Source organism: Sceloporus occidentalis, unplaced genomic scaffold (genome assembly GCF_023333645.1).
Source record: "Sceloporus occidentalis isolate IW3139 unplaced genomic scaffold, rSceOcc1.0.p SCAF_8, whole genome shotgun sequence".
In the NCBI taxonomy this organism is placed as follows: domain Eukaryota; kingdom Metazoa; phylum Chordata; class Lepidosauria; order Squamata; family Phrynosomatidae; genus Sceloporus; species Sceloporus occidentalis.
The window spans coordinates 27,663,699-27,684,174 of NW_028316988.1; the positions used below are offsets into that span (position 1 = coordinate 27,663,699).

Here is a 20,476-nt window from a genome sequence, read left to right on the forward strand (position 1 = left end):
TGTGGTCTACATTTCTGTATCGGTCGGTCATTCATAGTCCACATCAGTGGGATAAAGTGTTTGTCAGTTCCCAGCACCTGTCTGTTGAGCAAAGAGATGGTGGGCATCTCCTCCAGTTTTTGTTGAAAAATGATTCCCATCATCCCCAGGGATGTTCAGATTTGGAGTCCAGCCACATCTGGAGGAGGCAGCGCTCCCTCAACCCTTTGCTAAGAGCATGAGGTTCCTTCAAAGACAAAAGCTGTTTCATGCTTCCACAGCAGCTAAAATTAGATTGTGGCTTCTTAAGGGAAATGCCCATTTGCTCTCTGGAAATGTTGGAGTGACTATCTGATTGATGCTATAAATAGGAGGTTTTAAATGTAATTTTTCCTGTCTTCCCCCCTCCTTTCTCTGTTTGATAAGTGGCTTAAAACCTCTTCATAAGTGACACAGATCCATTGCTCCGCCAAGTCCTCTCTTGTACAGACAGGCCAGATGGGGAATGTTCTGGTGTACTGCAGCGTGACCAAAAAACTAAATTGGTGGGCAGGATAGCTTATTTATTTATGAATTGAAATATTTATATCTCACCTTTTCCCTCTCAAAATAGACCCCCCCCCCCGAGGCAATTGGCAGCCGTCACTCAGAACAAGAATAAAAACGGCCAAGTCGTAAAGACGAAGATCAAATGGCAGCATCGATTGATAAAATGTAGTTGTTACTAAAGTACCTGCTGTGTCCTGAACAAGAGTTGGAAACACACGAAATGTTCTTTTTCTGAGTCTGTTTGGCACAGAGGTGGGCACCGTGGGAGGCTAAGGGCTTGGAAGGCCATTCCACACGCACCCCACCAAAATGTAAAAGATCTGGTTCACTTCCAGTTTAGGAAGAAAAAAAAAGGCCTCTTCTTGGTCTAAATTGCTCTCTGGAAAGTCAGAAAACACTTTGCTCATCCCTGGTTTGATTCATTATTGCTAACCTTGGATGGTAGCAAGCGCTCAAGGGTTTTGCAAATGTGGTCTTTCCTATGTATCAAGGATCCATTCCATCCAAAGCAACTGCTGTCTTAACTATGGCCTTACAAGGCAAAGCAAGGCTCCAGTCCCCAAGGTTCTCAGATTTAAATAGGAATATACTGATTCGCCTTCTACTGATTCAGACCATCCATTTAACCATTACTCTGGTGGCAATGGGTCTCCAGTTTTTCAAGCAGGGTTCTTTTCAACCCTGAACCTGAGACTTTCTGTGTGCAAAAAGGTATCCCTCTACCTATTCCCCATTACTTAGAATCATAGAGTTGGAAGAGACCCCCAAGACTCATCCAGTCCAACCCCCTGCCATGCAGGAATATACAATAAAAGTGCTCCAGACAGATGGCAAAGGAGGCAGCAGATTCCACTGCTGAACAGCTCTTACTGTCATGAAGTTCTTCCTAATACTTAGGTGGGATTGCTTTTCCTGTAGTTTGCATCCATTGATCCATGACCTAATCTCTGGAGCAGCAGAAAACAAGCTTGCTCCATCCTTAATATGATACCAGCTATTTAAACAGTGATCATATCACCTCTTAATTGTCTCTTCTCCAGGCTAAACATACCCAGCTCCCTAATTCTCTCCTCATAGGGCCTGGTTTCCAGACCTGTTGGCCTTTCCCTAGTAAGCTCTTTAACCGATGACTAAAGGCTGGAAGAGTCAGCCTTAGGCAGAACTCCAGTGGCAAGAGGTTCAACAAGTGAGGTGCCACTTCTGAGAAGGCCCTTTCTGGTACGTGTCCTCAGACCAACCCATAGGGAGTGAAGAAAGGGCAGAGTTAAGATATCCAAGCACCAAACTTTGTGGAACAAAGGCGGAGCACCTCCTTCCCTCCATCTGAAGAAGTAGGCTTAAGTCTACAAAAGCTCATGCTACAAACCTCTTATCTTTCAGTTAGTCTCAAATGGGCTGCAGGATCCCTTTGCATACATTTTCCCAGATACTCTTCCAGCCAGAGGTGATGGGACTTGTAGTCTGATGTTGGGAGGGTCACAGTCTCCCCATTGTTTAGGGCTCTAAAGGAAAGTCTAGTCTTGATTTGACATTAGCTCGGCTCACCAATGGCATTGATGTTTAGTTTCTAATCTTTGGAGGAACCACTTGCCATTCGGAGAAAGTAACTTCTCCCGTTTTTATTTTTATTCGTTTCCTTTATAGCCCTGCCTTTCCTCCAGTGATCCCAAGGCAGCATATATGGCTGCCTTCCTCTTTGCTTTGTTCTCGCAGCAACCTTGTGGGATAGAAAAGGTTGAGAGTGTGTGACTGGCACTAGGTCGCCTAAAGAGTTTCACGGCTGGAAGGGACTGGATCTCCCAAGCTTCAGCCCATCACTCTAACCAGTGTACTGTACTGTTTAACCAACTGGAGCTCCTGCAGAGGAGGTACTAAACCTGCTTGAGATTGCCGGAATATAGCCTTTCATTGTAAAAGCTTCCACATAGAGTCCTATTGTAATGGACAATGAAATTATTTTCCCAATGAGGGTAGACTGCCCCTGTATGTGGAAGCTCCATTTTAAGCTGTTGAACCTCATTGTTCTATTCTTCACAAATGCATCTCATTCTAAGAAAATTTAAGATACCCGTTCTAAGATCTCGGGGGTGTCGGGAAATGTTACCAGCTGGATTGATGCTTTGGGCCAAAACAAGTTTTGGAAAGAAGGGTTGATGTTGGCTTTTTTCCTTTGTTTAACTTCTTTTTTGTTGTTGTTTTGTTTGTTTTAAATAACTAATTTGCTTCTTTCCTTGTGGCTGAAATCAGAATGATTTAGCATTATGTCTGCCAGCCGTAGCTTCAGGAACAGGCGTCTCCTTAGGAAGCTGTACTCTGGCGGGTAGCAATTGCTGAGCGTAAAGAGAGAGGACACTACGAGTTCAGAGGAGGCAGGCAAAGGACCCTCGGCATACTGTCCATGGCTGTTGTTTCCGTGACTAGCCCTTCTAAATCTGTTTCTAAAGTGAGCGCCGTAATGACATGTTGTAGCATGGCATCTCGCACACCTTGAGGACTGGGGTTTTGTTTTGGTGTTAGAGGAGAAGTGCTCCCATGCTAGGTTTTATTTCTCAGAAGGCACAAGGCCCATGGTTCCTGCTGGCTGGGGATGATGGGTGATGCAATAGGACACCTCTGAAGGGCACTGCTTATGTTGGCTGGGGATAGCTGCAGAGGTTTCCTTCATGATCATGTCCTTTAAAATTGATAAGATATGATTAGATAGATAGATAAGCCAACATGATGTCGTGGTTTGAGCATTGGACTATGGCTTTGGAGACCAGGGTTCAGATCTCAGGTCGTCCACGCAAACCCACTGGTGACCTTGGCCAAGTCACGCTCTCTCAGCCCCAAAATGGCAGTGGCAAACCCCCTCTGAAGAAACCTTGCGATAGGCTCACCGTAAATCGGGAACAACTGGAAGGCACACAACAAGAACACACACGTGTAGACACCAAAAAAGCCTAACTTGCTCAGCCCCATTTCAGCTGTGGCCCTTGTAATTTGTTTTGTCTATTATTTTAAGTTCTATTTTAAACTGTTAAGTTGTTTAATTGTATTTTAGAAGTGGGATTGTGAGATGGGAATGTATGTTTTAATCTTGTAAGACGCCCCGGTTGTGTTGCACAGAGGGGCAGGATAAAAACAAATTTTGTTGTTATTATTATTATTATTATTAACTCACACACATATACAAAGCTGCTTTGTCATATCTGGTGGCAATGAGTTCTACAAACAAAAATTGTATTCAATGCAGATTTAAAATATTCAGCGGGAAGAGATGTTTTCCATTGGTCAGCCCTCTCTGCACTCCCCTATTGATGCCCTGGCTTAAAGTGGTGTCAGATTGCATTATTTCTACGGTGCAGATGCACTCGACAGCCTTTGGATCGCAGTGTGAGCCCTCCTGGCCTTCCAGGCACACAGAGCATGGCTTCATCCAAAATAACAGCGCTCCCTTTCCTTTGCCTGCAGGGTCACTATCAGCTAGGCCCAATAGAAACAGACACCAGGGATGGGAGGGATAGACAGTCCAAGGAAAGCCAGACGGTGGGACGTGCCAAGGAAAGCCAAGCAGGTTCCTTGCAACTCGGAAGCCTGTTTGCAACCTAATTGGTCCATTTTTATAACGTAAAATATTCCACTGGCAGAAAGATTCAGAGAAGAAGAGAGAGGGAGGGTGAGGATAGCTTTGGCATGGCACCCAGGCCAGTAGGGAACAGCGCTGCATTGCTTGATTTAGCTGCCTGTTACCTATTTTATTTCTTACCCGCCTCTCTTCACGGCTCGAGATGGATTACAACATAGTTGAGCACAAGCATTACATAAAATACACATATTAAGCTTCATCTCTATGCAATATTTATATTGCAATACATAGGACAGTAATTAAATATAAAATTCATAATTAAAAATGCAGCAGTCCAGATGTGGGCTGTAACAACCAGTGCTGATGGGGCTATTGGGAGTTGCAGTGCAACATCTGGAGGGCCCACCCAACCCATAATACAGATAGTGTAAGAGTATTAGTTTAAAATAGGTTGAGACTATACAGTGTATGGTCTTCCTGCCTCTGACCTATATCAAGGCCAGGCAATTGACTTATGGAAACCCTAAGGCAAATGTATCATGGGGGTTTCCATTTGCTTCATCTGAGGCTGAGAGAATGTGACTTCACCCAAGTCATCCAGGTCTTATTTTGCTGTTTTCTTACTCCTTTCTTTTCTAACTGAAGACATCAATGGTTGCACATCCCAAACCATTGTCTCTACGTAATATCCCTACAATGTGTGACTAGCCCATGAATGGGAGGTTTTGAATTTGGGTCCCTGCAAATCGCACTTTTACACTCAAAGCACTACGTCATACTGACCAGAGAATGCATGGCCCTCCAGATTTAATTCTGTGTTAATGTACCATTTTTGTATGCTTTTAAGTGTACTGGTTTTTTAAATGTGAGCTGCCTTGAGTCCCAGTTTGGGGTAAAGGCAGGATATTAATAATATTAATAATCATCATAAGAATGAGGATGATGTTGGACTGCATCTCCCATCAGCCCTACCCAGGATACCTAATAGTGATGGGTGATGGAAGTTACAGTCCAACAACTTCCAAATTACATTCCAGCAACATCTGTATTTTAGAACATAGCCTCTCTCATGAAGACAGGGCTGAGACTCCCAGGCCCTCTAGAGATGTTTCTGTAATGCAAGTCCCAGCAAACGTTAGTCAGCCAAAGAGTGCTGGGTGTTGTAGTGTAATAATAACTAGGGAGGCCTTAATGATTCCTAACCCCACATTAAGGAACTGGGGAGAAATGTAAAAAGTGCCTCAAGTTTACTTCCCTTTGGTAACTCACTTCCTCTCAGTTATGCTGTCTGTAAAATGGGACTCCAAGCTCCAAAGCAAAGCGCAGACAACTCCCCTAAGGTCAGAAATAACTAAATTTGCTGCATTTAGAGTGAGCTATAAGCAACAGACCATAATGCAAGCGGATGTTTTCCCAGAAGAAATGATCATCTCAAGACCAGTCCCTCCACCTTTTTGAATTATTATTCACAAATTTTGGAAACGGCTTCCCATTTGCGTTTCAAATTAGGCTGATCTGCATCTCGGGACCTGAGTCTTACGGGCTGTGACACTAATACTGTTTCCACTTGTCATCTCTTCTCGAGGCCGGCGGTCTAAATTGGGAGACAAAAAAAAGGGTACATTTTCCACTGGGAAAGGACCAAAACCCTGCGGGATCCGGTAGTTGAACACACAATTTGGGAGTTGTGTTAGCAGCAATCCAATGCCAGGGAGGCAGCCATGCCAGTCTGCTGCAGTAGCAGCTGAAGCAAAGTAGCCACAGCACCATTGAGGATAATAGGTCATTGCACTTCTTTGCCTGGGTCCAATATTATTGTTGTTGTTGTTGTTATTATTAGCTGCTCTGAGAGCCTTTGTAGCTGAAGAGTGGGATATAAATACTCTAAAATAATGATGATGAGAATGAGAATGATGTTGTTGTTATCATCACCTTTATTCAAGTCTCATCTATTCCCAAGACTGGGACTAAAAGCGGCTTACACATTTAAAGAAACACAATTAAAAATAGACAGAAAGTGAACATTAAAACCCAGTTACCGTAAGCGGTTAACCATATTACACTCTTCTTGCTGCCGCTGTGTGCCTTCAAGTCCTTTCCGACTTAGGGCAACCCTGTCATAGGGTTTTCTTGTCAGTGGGTTTGCCATGGCCGTCCTCTGAGGCTGAGAGAGTGTGACTTGCCCAAAGTCCCCCGGTGGGTTTACATGGCTGTCATAGTCCTAATACTCAAACCACTGCTCCACACTGTCTCTCTATTACGCTGTAGAAAAGATCTACAAAAAGTTAAAACAATACTGTACAAGTCAAAACAATACAGTAATTACAGCCCTATGGTTTAAAGCAGTGGCCTGATACAGACAGGCCAAAATAAAGCTGCTTCGAGCCACTTTGGAGGTATGGTGTTTCAATGGTACATGCGTCCTAAGAGTCCAGAAGCTGCACCAAAGCCACGCTCAAGTCCTAAGGACTGGAGTGCAGCTTTGGTGCAGCTTCCAGACTCTTAGGACACATGTATCATTGAAACACCATACCTCCAAAGTGACCTGAAGCAGCTTTATTTTGGCCTGTCTGTATAGGGCCAGTGATTCCCAAACTTTGATCCTCCATGTTTTGGACTTCAGTTCCCAGAAGCCCCAACCAGCTTGTCCCATAGTCAGGGATTCTGGGAGCTAAAGTCCAAAACATCTGGAGGACCAAAGTTTGGGGATCACTAGTTTAAAGCATATAAAGGTGTCAGGACCAGTTTATATGGTTTGTCGGGTTATTCAGTGAAAATAATCCAGCTAGAATCTGGGTTGAATTTTTGTTGTTCACCTGCAATTTCAATGCATCCAATTAAGGTTTTTTGGGGGGCATCGATGTCAGGTTTTTCCCGAGATTCGGATTCTCGGCTGGTGAAAAACGGATGAGAATAGACCCCGGGGAAAAACTTTGCGCACCTTGAACGTGCTTCGAATACATTTGCATCATCGACTCCATTTTCATTCGAGCGTTGACACATGTAAGCAACAGAACTTGCAGAGATGTGGTTCCACAGTGCGAACAACAAATCTGGAATATGTGAGATTGTTTGCATAGTTGCGCTAAAAACCGCAACATATGAATGGCACCTCAGGTAGCCTGGACATAAGTCATACAGGTTCTTCTAAGTCATAACCAGCACTTTGAATTTTGTGGTCGAAGGCTTTCATGGCCGGCATCCATAGTTTTTTGTGGGTCTTTTGGACTCGAACATGGCCATATAGCCCAAAAACTCCACAAAAAATTGGCTCTTGTATTCATTATTGCATCCAACTTTTGTATCTTCCTCTTTCTCCTTGACCTTCCTTCCATCCTTCTGCCTTCTCTCCCCGTTCTCTTTCTTCTCTTTTCCTTTCTCTTTCCTCTACACCACTCTCTCTGTTTCCTTCCTTCTTGATTTCCCCCCAGTTTTTCTTCTTCTCCTGAACTGTACTGTACAATTTCCTTGGATCCTCATTTCCTTCTTCTGCCCTTGTCCTTTGTCTCCTCTCCCCTTCCTTCCATTCTCCAAACCTCCCTTATTTCCTTTCCTTGAGCTCTTCTCTTTCTTTTGGCCTTTTAATTTCTTCCTCTTCTTATTTCCTTTCAGCTTCTCCTCCTTTTCCTCTCCCCACCCCTTTTAAAAGACTTCTTAACCTTTCTCCCTCTTTCTTTCCTCCCAACTTCCACTTCTTTTTTCTTTCTTCCATCTTCTTGCTCTTGTCCTCCCTCTCTCCCAACCTTTTCTTATTTCCTTCCTTTCTCCTTTTCTCTCTTTTTACTGTCCAATTTCGTTCTCTATGTCCTTCTAGCTTGCTCACTCCCTTTGACCTTCCCCCATTTCTTCTACCTGTTCCCTTCTCTGTTTCCATCTTCCCAGTTTTCACCATACTCTCTACTCTTCTTAAAAGTATTTAAGCTTCCTTTCTCTTTCACATCCTCCACCTGCCTTTCTCCCAACCTCTTCCTGTTTTCTCCTGCTATTCTCTCACTTTCTTTTGACCTTCCAGTTATCTTCTTTCCCTGGCCTTCTGTCTTCCTCCTCACCCCCACCCTTCTTCCTTCATTTCCTCTCTCTCTTCCTCCTCTTTCCTTTTGCTCCCCTCCTTCTCTTCTGTACCTTTCCTCCTGTTCTTGTGCCTTTTCATCCGTCTCCTTCTTCCTTTCCCTTTTAAAATAATCCTTCCCAGCCCACTCTCTTCCTCATCCATTTCCTCCCACCCATCTTCCCTCATTTGCTTTCTCTCCCAAGCACCTTCTTTCCTTTCCTTTATTTGTCATCTTCCCTTCCTTCTTACTCTCTCTTCCCCTCCTTTTCCATTTCCCTTCCTTTTAAAAACTCATTTCCAACCTTCCCTTTCTCATTTTCTCCCACCCATCTTCCCCTTTCCATTGTCCTTCCAGTCTCCTTTTCCTTGCCCTCTCCTTCCCTCCTTTTAACCTCCCTTCCTAATTCCTTCTCTTCCTGAGCCCTTCATCTCCCCTTCTTGAACCCTCTTTCAATCACTCCAATCTCTCCTCTTCCTTCCATCCATCTTTCCTTGCCTCCTCACTTCCTTTCCCTTCCCACTGTCCTTCCTTTCTCCCAATCTCCTTCCTTCTTTCCTTGCCTCCTCTTTTTTGACTTCCGTCCCATTTCCTCCTTTCTCTCCTCACTCCTTTTCAGCAGCCCCTCTGCAACCTTCCCTTCTTCCTCCCACCCATCTTTCCCTCCCTCCTCCTTTTGTCCTTCTTTGCTCCATCTCATTTGTCCTTCCTTCTCATTTCCTCCTCCTCTGTCCTTCCATCATCCCCTTCTCCTCTTCCCTCCTATCCATCATTTCCTTCCATCCTCATTGCCTTCCACATCTTTCCACCATTTTCTCCTTGTTCCTCCTCTCTTTTGACCGTTCCATTTCCTCCTCCCCTTCTTCCTCCTCACTTCCTTTCTCCTGTCCTTCGAGCCTTCCTATTCCTTCCTCTTTCTGTGTCTTTCCTCCCCTTTTCAGTAACTCCTTTCCAACCTCACCTTCCTTCCACCCATTTCCCTCTCCCTTCCATGTCCCCTTGCCCTTTCACCATTCTCTCACTTGCACCCATCTTCCTCCTTACTTCCATCCCATTTCCTCCTCATGTATCCTCATCCCCTTCTTTTCCTCTTCTTCCTTCTCCATCCTCTCTCTTTTGACTCTCTCATTCCCTTAAACCCTTCTTCCTCCTCCCTTTCCTTGACCTTCCTCCCTGTCTGTGCCCTTCCACCATCCCTTTCTTCCTCTTCATTTCTCTCCCCTTCTAATAATAATAAAATTTATTTATATCCCCTCCCTACAAAAAGCAATCGGGGCGGCTTACAAAGTTAAAATATACAGTCCAAACCCTCAACTCACCCACCCTTAAAATACAATTAAACCATGTAGAATTTAAAACATAAACCATACTTAAAAACAATACAATAACTGTGGTGAAGTCAGAGGTCAGCAGTGAGATTTTCCTTCCGATGGCTGGAGAACTATTCAGGAAAGGCTTGCCGGAAGAGATCCGTCTTTACAGCTTTTTAAAAGCTATTTAGGGTGGTAATATGATGGATCTCGTCCAGCAGCCATTCCACAATCTGGGAGCAACAGCTGAGAAGGTCCTCTGGGAGGTTGTAGACAGCCTTGTTTTACAAGGCTGTAACAAATTCTTCCCCAAGGATCTAAGTGTGTGGGGAGGATTATATGGAAGGAGGCATCCCAAAGATAGGTTGGACCCAAGCCATTGAGGGCTTTAAAGGTGATAACCAACACCTTGTACTGGGCCCTTCTTCTCCTTCTTTTGACCTTCCCATTTCCCCCTTCCCTCTTTCCCCCCATCTTCCTCCTAACTCCCCCTTCCCCTCCTTTCTCTCTCTCTTCTGATCTTTCTCCCCATTTCGTCCTCCTGTGCCCTTCCACCATCCCTCCCTCCCACCATCCCCTTCTTCTTTCCCCTTTCCTCCCATCTCTTTTGACCTTCCTCCCCATATCCTCCCCCAGTGCCCTTCTACCATCTTCCTCCCCACTTCCTTCTGCTTTCCCCCTCTCCCTTTTCTCCCGCCCACCCTTCTTCTTCCTTCCTTCCCCTTGTCTTTCCTCTCCCTTTTGACCTTCCTCCCCATGTCCTCTTCCTATGCCTTTCTACTATCTCCCCCTTCTTCCTCCGTTCTCTCCCTTTTGATCTTCCACCATCCCCTTCCTCCTCTCATTTACTCCTCTCCTTGTTCCCTCCCACCCTTCTTCCTCCTCCTCCTTTCCTTGACCTTCTTCCCTGTTTCTTCCCTCCTGTGCTCTTCCACCATTATTTTCTTCCTTCCCCTTTCCTCCCCTCTCTTTTGACCTTCCTCCCTATTTCCTCTTCCTGTGTCCTTCTTCCTTCCCCCTTCCTCCCATCTTTCTCTCTTGACCTTCTTCCTTCTCTCCCTTTTCCCCTCCCACCATCCCCTTCCTCCTCCTCCTCCTCTTTCCTTCCTTGACCTTCCTCCTCATATCCTCCTCCAGTGCCCTTCTACCATCTCCCCTTCTTCTTCTTCTTCCTCCCTCCCTTTTCCCCTCCCACCATCCCCTTCTTCTTCCCTCCCTTCCTCTTGTCCTCCATCCCTCTTTCCTTGACCTTCTTCCCCAATTCCTCCTCCACTGCCTTCCTTCCTTCTCTCTCTTTTGACCTTCCTCCCTCTTTCCTCCTCCTCCCACCCTTCCTTCCCCTTGTCCTTCCTCCCTCTTTGCTTGTTTCTTGCTCTCTGTTTCCTCCTCCTCCCACCCTTCCTTCCCCTTGTCCTCCCTCCCTCTTTCCTTCTTCCTTCCCCTTTCCTCTCTTTTGACCTTCCTTCCTATTTCTCCCTCGTCCCTCCCTTCTTCTTTCCTTGACCTTCCTCCTCATGTCCTCCTTCAGTGCCCTTCTACCATCTCCCCTTCTTCTTCTTCTTCCTCCCTCCCTTTTCCCCTCCCACCATCCCCTTCTTCTTCCCTCCCTTCCTCTTGTCCTCCATCCCTCTTTCCTTGACCTTCTTCCCCAATTCCTCCTCCACTGCCTTCTTTCCTTCTCTCTCTTTCCTCCTCCTCCCACCCTTCCTTCCCCTTGTCCTCCCTCCCTCTTTCCTTCTTCCTTCCCCTTTCCTCTCTTTTGACCTTCCTTCCTCTTTCCTCCTCCTCCCACCCTTCCTTCCCCTTGTCCTCCCTCCCTCTTTCCTTCTTCCTTCCCCTTTCCTCTCTTTTGACCTTCCTTCCTCTTTCTCCCTCTTTCCTTGACCTCCCTCCTTTCCCGCCTTCTTTGGCTCCTCCCCCTTTCCCTTTAGGCCCCGCCCCTTTAGGCCCCGCCCCTTCTGCTCCGCTGCAGCAGCGGCGGACGCTGAGGAGCCGGGGCCGTTCTGCGCGTGCGCGGGAGAGAGAGCCGTCAGGGCGCGCGCTCGTCTGCGCTGCTCCTGCCTCCGGTCCTTTCTGCCTGCTCTGCTGCTGCTGCTGCTGCTTCTGGGCGGGAGCGAGTGCAGCCGGAGCCGGAGCATGCGGCGGGGCGGGAGGGCGGCGTCGCCGTCGCCTTCGCCTCAGGAGGAGGAGGAGGGCGCAGCCAAGGGCTCTCGGCTCTCGCTGCGGCGGGGGACAGCGATGGGGTCCCGGGCGGGGAAAGGGGGCTCCCCGAATGGCGAGTGCCGACGCAGCGGAGGAGGAGGAGGAGGCGGCGGCGGCGGGGAAGGGGCCGGAGCCGAGCCTCCCGCCCAGCAGCCCAAGGTCTCCTTCTCTTGCGACGGCGGGGGCTCCCCGAAGGCGGCCGAGGAAGGCTCTGGCGGGGCCGGGGCCACGCCGCTGTCCGAGGGCCTGGAGGCCCGCCAGGCGACCTTCATGCAGCGGCAGTTCAGCGCCATGCTCCAGCCGGGCGTCAACAAGTTCTCGCTGCGGATGTTCGGCTCCCAGAAGGCCGTCGAGCGGGAGCAGGAGCGCGTCAAGTCCGCCGGAGCCTGGATCATACACCCCTACAGCGATTTCAGGCAAGGGATAGGGAAAGGGGGGTAACTGCCCCGGGGTAACTGCCCCGGGGTAGGCTAGCGGGGGAGGGGTGTTGCCTACCTCAGTGTCTGCCTCTTCTGGGGATATTTCGGGTGGAATTGACCTCAGGGAGGTTGAATTACCTCACATTTTACCACAGGGAATTTTACCTCAGACAGCGGGGGAAAAGTGCGTCTTGGAGTGGTAGATCCACCCCAATTTAGGGTTGGGATTTACCTCAGGGAGGTTAAGTTACCTCGCATTTTACCTCAGACAACTTAAGTTACCTCACATTTTACCTCAGACAATTTGAACTACCTCACGTTTGACCTCAAACAAGTTAAATTACCTCACATTTGACCTCAGGCCACTTTGGAGTGGGAGTTCCAGTCCTTTTTAGGATTGGGATTTACCTCGAGAAGGTTAAATTACCTCACATTTGACCTCAGGCATCAGGGAAAGTGTACCTTGGAGTGGCAGCTCCAGCCAGATTTAGGGTTGAGATTTACCTCAGAGAGGTTAAATTACCTCACATTTTACCTCAGACAAGTTACATTACCTCACATTTTGCCTCAGACAGGTTACATTACCTCACATTTTGCCTCAGACAGGTTACATTACCTCACATTTTACCTCAGACAGGTTACATTACCTCACATTTTGCCTCAGACAGGTTACATTACCTCACATTTTACCTCAGACAAGTTACATTACCTCACATTTTGCCTCAGACAGGTTACATTACCTCACATTTTACCTCAGACAGGTTACATTACCTCACATTTTGCCTCAGACAAGTTACATTACCTCACATTTTGCCTCAGACAGGTTACATTACCTCACATTTTACCTCAGACAGGTTACATTACCTCACATTTTGCCTCAGACAAGTTACATTACCTCACATTTTGCCTCAGACAGGTTACATTACCTCACATTTTACCTCAGACAGGTTACATTACCTCACATTTTGCCTGAGACAGGTTACATTACCTCACATTTTGCCTCAGACAGGTTACATTACCTCACATTTTGCCTCAGACAGGTTACATTACCTCACATTTTGCCTCAAGCAGTGGGGTAACCACTTTGGAGTGGGAGTTTCAGTCCAATTTAGGATTAGGATTTACCTCAGGCAGGTTAAATTACCTCACCTTTTACCTCAGACAAGTTAAATTACATCTCATTTTACCTCAAGCAGTGGGGTAATTGCATTTAGGATTGGTATTTACCTCAGGTGGGTTAAATTACTTCACATTTTACTTCCAGGAATTTTACCTCTGACAGCGGGGAAACTGCACCTTAGAGTGTTTAGGATTCGGATTTACCTCAGGGAAGTTAAATTACCTCACATTTTACAGCAACAAAAAAAAGATTTACAATAATTGGTGGCGGTGGGGTTCAGAGGTAATTATCTCAGGATAATCACCTTAGTTTCAACGCTGGTTCTTTGGCTTAGTAACAGAGATGAGCACCTCCCCCTGCAATTGGTTATGACTAGACATTCACCTTTACCTTTAATAACCTCAGGTTAGTGATGATTACCCTGAGGCAGTTACCTCTGAGGATTTTTTTGTCAGTGCTACTAAAACGATTACAGAGAACTGAGGACTTAATCTGGAGTAGTTATCTAGTGCTATCGCTAGTTATCTCAGGTAGCTGTGGTGGGGCATGTGTGTTGTATTGGTAGCTCTACAAGGATTTCTGGAAATGGGATCAGAGGTAATTACTTTAGGGTAATTACCTTGGGTGCGTGGAGTGTTGGGGTTTTTTTGGCATTGTAGCCATCATAGAGAATGGGAGTTGTAGGTCATAACCTTGGGTTGGTTGCCTCAAGTAGCAGTAGAGGTATGTTTTGCACTGGTAATTTTACAGCAGTTTAAGGAGAGGTCAGAGGTAATTAGTCCAGGCTAATTGACTAAGAGTAATTGCCTCAGTGGTGCGGAGTTTTTGTGTGTGTTTGCAACCGTATACTTCAGGGTAGCATTGGAGAATGTAGGGGATTGGGGATAATTACTTCAGGATAGTTACCTTAGGTTGGCATTGGAGAATGCAGGGGATTGGAATAATTACTTCAGAGTAGTTTCTTCAGTTTAGCATTGGAGAATGCAGGGGATTGGAATAATTACTTCAGAATAGTTACTTCAGTTTAGCATTGGAGAATGCAGGGGATTGGAATAATTACTTCAGGATAGTTACTTCAGTTTAGCATTGGAGAATGCAGGGGATTGGGGTAATTACTTCAGGATAGTTACTTCAGGTTAGCATTGGAGAATGCAGGGGATTGGGAATAATTACTTCAGGATAGTTACTTCAGGTTAGCATTGGAGAATGCAGGGGATTGGAATAATTACTTCAGGATAGTTACTTCAGGTTAGCATTGGAGAATGCAGGGGATTGGAATAATTACTTCAGAATAGTTACTTCAGGTTAGCATTGGAGACTGCAGGGGATTGGGGATAGTTATTTCAGGGTAGTTACCTCAGGTTCACATTGGAGAATATGGGGAATTGGAGATAAATACTTCAGGGTTACCTTAGGTTGGCATTGGAGAATGCAGGGGATTGGAGATAGTTATTTCAGGGTAGTTACCTCAGGCTGGCATTGGAGAATGAAGGGAGTTGGAATAATTACTTCAGGGTAGTTACCCCATGTTAGCATTGGAAAATGCACAGGATTGGAGATAGTTATTTCAGGCTAGTTGCCTCAGGTTGGCATTGGAGAATATAGGGGATCGGAGGTAATTACCTCAGGCTAGTTACCTCCGGTTGGCATTGGAGAACGCAGGGGATCAGACAGATAGTTATGGGAAAATGAAGGGAACTGGAACAATTTCCTCAGGGTAGTTATCTTGAGTTGCAGGGAAATGCTCTTCATATTGGCAATTATAGTGATTTCAGGAAAATTTGGGAGAAGTCACCTCAGAATAACTATCTCAGGGAGCAGTAGGGCATGTTTTGGAGGGGCAGCTCTGCAGTGCTTTCAAAACGTGGGTCAGGTTCTTATACTAACGAAGTGATAGTGTTTCCAGGCGAATTGGTGGGTGGGGAAAAGGAAAGGCGATCTAAAGTAATTACCTTGAGTTTAGAGAGAGTGACAGCAAGAACTGGGGTAACTACCTCAAAGTAATGAGAGAAAGAAGGTAGTGTTCTGCCAGCCTTTGCCTATAGTGGTTTTAGACAATATGGAGAGAACCTGGCTGTGAGGAGAAATGGATGTCCCTTGGAGTGAGTGGCTTGAGCCTTGGACTACCAACTCTGGAGCCCAGGGTTCGAATCCCCACTTGGCCATGGATGCCCACTGGGCAATGCACACTCTCTCAGCCTTAAAGGAACGTTCTGGCAAACACTTTCTGAACAGTTCTTACCAAGAAACCCCCATGATAAGTTTGCTTGAGGGCCACCATAAGTCAGAAGTGACTCGAAGGCACACATCAACAGCGATTTCAGAAATGCTGGAGACTTTCCTCCCTGCCTTTCCTGGAAGAGTTTGTGGGAGTGAGATGGGAGGTAGTTAGCACGGAGTAATTACCTTGCATAGGGGCAACATACATCGGAAATGACTTGAAGGCACACAACGACAACAGGGTCAACAATCCTTATATACTGGTAGCCAGCTGTTTAAGGCAAAATGTGGGTTTTCTTTCCCCTCTGCTTCAGGGTTTAGGTGGGAGAGTGGGTGATCTGGGGTAGTTACCTCAGGGCAGTAAAAGGGAGATTTATGTACTAGTTTCAAGCCAGGCAGAAGATTTGCTTCTGGCTTCCTATAAGCATCAGAAGAGGAGACTGGAGGCAACCTCTTCCTCAGAAGGAGAAATTGGGGCTCGCTAGTGCCAGAAAAGGTAGCTAACCTTACAGTGATGTCAGCTACTCACTCAGTACCTGGAATGGGAGAAGGACATCCAGGGTAGCAACCCAGGAGTAGCGATAGTGATGATTATATGCTGGAAACAAACATTGAAGCAGCTTTAGGACAGAACACGAATGTTCCCTCCCGGAGGCTGGGGACATGGGGAGAGGAGGAGGAAATTGGGCATAGCTCCCTTGGACTCAGTGCCTCACGTCGTCGGTGTCAAATTGGCTGCTAGTATTTTCAAATAAGAAAGCCCCTGTTGGGAGATCAGGAGGAAAGGGGCAGTTAACCATATTGGATGTGGGGCAGGACTTGGTACCCTAAGCCAGCGTGGGACAGTCGGAAGCCATTGTGAGCACAGTCAGTTGGAACTGGAGGCAAAATTGTGGCTCAGGAGCGGTATTGAGTTTTTGTTGCATAGCCCATAATTTATTGATTTCATTGATTTCATTTCAAGGATTTACATCCCGCCTTTCTCCTGCAATGGGATGCAAGGCAAAGACAAGTGGGTTCCTGAGTAACTTTGAGTCAGCGTTACAGATGTAAGAAGGAATAATTGCAGGGCCAGGCCAGGAAAGCGGGAGAAAGAACCAAGAACTTGTATTTTGCAAGTGCCCTGTGAGGGTCAGCTAACCATAATGGCACAAGAATGTGCATTTTGCAGACAAGGGAGCTTAAGGGCTGAGGGGAGGCCTGTGCCAGCTTAGGGCTAGCTGATATAAACGGATCGTTTCGCTTGCCGTTTCAGGACGATTGGAAATCAATTAACGGCACTCAGCCACAAACGACACCGAGATCCCCTCGTAAATCCCAGCTCACCTTCTGCCTGCCACCTGCCATCCTGTGATTCCACTTACTGCGCTTTTCCTTTTACACGTTTCTGAAGAGAGCAACTCGGAGAGGCAGATGTGTTGATTTTAATGAAAATCCCTGGAGATTTTGGAGGGGGAGAAGCGGTGGATCAACTCTCAGGAAGGAGGGCGGCAAGGAAAGTTGAGGACGGGGCTGGCTCTGTTCTCCATCTCTGCAGTGATTTTTAAATCGGAGGCTCTTTAGTCTGTTTTTTGGGAGGGGGAAGAGAACATTCATAATGGAAAATAACAGTGTTGTAGGCATGAGTCACACAGATTAGTAGAAAGGGCCTAGGTCTCTGGCAGCACAGCTTTCCTAGGTGTCATTACTCAGAAGTAAGGCTCCTCCTTGGCTGTTATCAAGGAGGTTTCGATTCACTTAAGCAGGTTTGGGGATGGAAACCTTCTCACTGGCATTTTGAGGGTGAGCAGGTAATCCAAAATAAATCAAAGGGATGATACTCCCTTTAACCAAAACTCCAGCTTTCAGTAACAGGGCGTGCTGTAAATGTGGTGGCCTATGATGCCCTGGCTAGGGATGATGGGCGTTGTAATCAATCCAGCACACCTGGGGGATGTCCAGTCATGGCAACCTGGTTTGAGCCATTTTTGAGGCTTTGGGAGAAGAAATGTTATTCCAGGTTAAGGGCAAGCCAAGGTGATTTTGAGGAATGTCGGGGGATAAGGTCACGCTGCAGTGTATCTTTAGATGGTGATTTCAGGTAATTTTGGGAGTGGGATGGCAGCTGTTTTTATCAAGTGTGTGCCTGCGAGTGTTTGAGAATGACTTTGCAGATCTGTAGGTGAAATCCAAGAAGGATGGAAGGACAGGGTTGTCTGCACTGCTAAGTGATTCCACACTTTTTATAGAGAGGGGCAGTTTGGGGGGGGAATTTGGGGGTCTAGAAGGGTAGGGGGCCTTGGGAATGCATGTGAGTGCATTCCCATCCAGTTCCAGTATGCCTTTCAGGCTGCTTCAACACTGAAGCACCAGAATATATGAATCTTAGGGTAACTGGATTCTGGGGTGCCCTTTGAAACATCACTTACTTTGCTCTGCTGTCGCATGGCTCCTGAGGTCCCTAGCCTATAAGAAAATACATTCGTTCCCTATCTGCCCCGGCCTCCTGATTTTCAGTGTCAGTGTGTTTTTTAATGGAAGGGAGAGTGATGGGCTTAAAAGTAACTTTCTCAAGCTCTATTAGTTGGATATGTTTTAAGATCCATAGCAAGACTTCTGCAATAGCCTATAAGACTGATTTCTCCCTCTGCAGTATTTTTAGACTAATCCAGATGTTTGCAATAAGTTCATTCAGCACAAGAATGTCCCCAACCCTTGGTTTAAATCCATGAGAACTAGAACCTTGATATCTAGTTATTTGCTTTAATTGTATCCCACCTTTCTCTCAAAATGGGACCGATGGCATCTTCCAGAACAACAAATTAAAAACGTTGACAAGAAGTTTAAAATCCCACACATTAAAACACTATAAAACCGTTTAAAAACCATGCAAAAGTGAAAAGCAGGTAAGACACACATGCCCCTGCTTAACCATTAAAAACTTGCTTAAATAAAACTTTCTTTGCTTGCTGGCAAAAGGAAAGCAGAGAGAGGGCCAGCCTAGCATCCTATAGAAGGGATTTCCAGTTCCAGGGCCGGGTTAAGGAAGGCTTTCTTGGTGTGAAAAAGTGAGACAGAGAGAGGGAGAGAAGGGTTGTTCTGTTCAGCCTAACACCTTCAAGGTTTTAAGACAACTCAGGCTGTGTGTGGGATTTTTGATTTTGCCTGTCTGGGAGAGAGGACACTACAGTTGGCTTTGATTCTCTGTCAGAAGAGTAACTTTAGATGCCGAGGTGGTGATAGTATCGTTGACCTGGAGTATCACCTGTGCCGGCCGGGTGTGAGAGCAGAACTGGGACAGCATTCATCCTCACTGCCCTAGCAACTTTTAATTGTTAGGGGAATCGTGTGTGCCAATCCTGTTCCTTTTCTTAGTTGTTGTTCTTGTTGCATGGGAATTAGGACTGGAGAGAGTTGGGTGGGTTAGATTTCTGTCTTCCAAATTATCTGCACAGACAAAAGAATCGTGGTTCTGTGTGAGAGTGACTTTGTGTGCAAAGAGCAAAGTATCTTGAGAGTGTTGGACTGGCTGAACTTTGTGTGCAAAGAGCAAAGTATCTTGAGAGCCTGGTCACTGTAGTTGGACTGGGATTTGGAGATATGTGGCTGGGTGGACAGAGACAGCGTGGTGTAGTGGTTTGAATGTTGCTCTCTGAAGATCAGGGTTCGATTTCCCACATGGCCATAGAAACCCACTGGGTGACACACACTCAGCCCCAGAAAACCCCATGGTAGGTTTGCCTTAGGGTCACCAGAAGTCAGAAATGACTTGAAAGCATGCAACAACAACATAGTTGGTTGGACCAGGATTTGGGATTCCAGGTTTGAATCCCCAGTGAACCGTGGTACACGCTGGATAACCTTGGGACTGTCTTGCACTCTGTCTCTTCCTCTCACTCCAACCTACCTTGCATGGTTGTTGTGAGGATAAAATCAGTGCATCAGAAAGCTGTGCACACTGCCTTGAACTCATGGGAGGAAAGGTGGGGATAAATGTAACTAATAAATAAGTCTAGCCAGAGGTTTAAGAAACATTTATGGGTTGGATTAGTGACTTGGAAAAGAGGTAAGAGAGGAGATACAGGGCTGAGTGGATGGGTAGTTAATAGATCTAGGGGATGACAGGTTGAACTAGCAAACCAGTACAGCAGGCATGGAGAGTTGGTGAGCCTTCACATGCTGTTGGGCTGCTCTTCCCATGAGCCTTCCCTAGCTTAGCCAGTGGTGAAGGATGCTGGAATTGCAATCCAATCACATTTGAAGAGCTGAAGTTTGCCCATCACTGCTACAAGTGCAAACTGTTGTGGTTTTGTCCCCCCCCCCCTCAAAACTTGAGAACGAAGTATTGATGACATCTTAAGAGAAGAGTGATCTTTGGGGGGGGGAGCTTTTAGGGGGGCACTTCTGGGTGGTTGAGTGACTTTGGAGAATGTATCTGAGCAAGAATTGAAGCTTGAGGAAGATGGTAGGTGAATAAAATGTCAATCTAGGAAATATTTAAGAACTGAAAGGTTTTGGCAGTCCAGAAATGGGGTGGTTTTTTTTGGGGGGGGGGAGGGAAGATAGGGATAGGATAATCCTATTCTAATCTCTTTTTGCAAAATAATTTTATTTTTCCAGAACCAGAGGTCTAAGAGTCGAATCATTAACATGTCAATTTAGATTTGCTTGTCTATTCTTAATTTTTTAAAAGCTAAGGTGGGGGAGGAAGAGCCCTCCCAGTTCTGTCTCTCCTGTCTCCCTTTCAAAAATTGCAAACTGAGAGCCCTTCTGCTGCTGCTGTCCTCCCCCCAGCCATTTTTGCAAGGGTAGCATTGTATTGCTAGGCCTGTTTGAAAGGGCACCTTGAAATGCGTGGAGAGAAGACAGCCAGTTGAGATCATCTTGGAAAATCAAGTGGTTTTCTTTCTCCTACTCCCCCCATCATTCTCTCTCTCTCTCTCTCTCATGCGTGTGATTATTGACCCTCCCTCATTTTTTCTGGATCTCAAACAATCCTTTTGGGAAATGCAGAAGTCCACTATGCTGGAGGACATATAAGGAGGGATCCATTTTGACTTGGCCTTCAATGCAAGGATGTA

General features: G+C 46.2%; 1 protein-coding gene across 1 annotated transcript in view; it reads left to right on the plus strand.

The window, feature by feature from the left end:
• The first annotated feature begins 11,776 nt into the window (after positions 1–11,776).
• The window catches only part of LOC149308418 (potassium/sodium hyperpolarization-activated cyclic nucleotide-gated channel 2-like), a 65,458-nt gene continuing 56,758 nt past the window's right edge, over positions 11,777–20,476 (plus strand). The window contains exon 1 of the mRNA XM_089535774.1: positions 11,777–12,073. Within this exon, the coding sequence (XP_089391900.1) occupies positions 11,928–12,073 (146 nt within the window). The 5' untranslated portion in view covers positions 11,777–11,927. The remainder of the gene's footprint in view (positions 12,074–20,476) is intronic.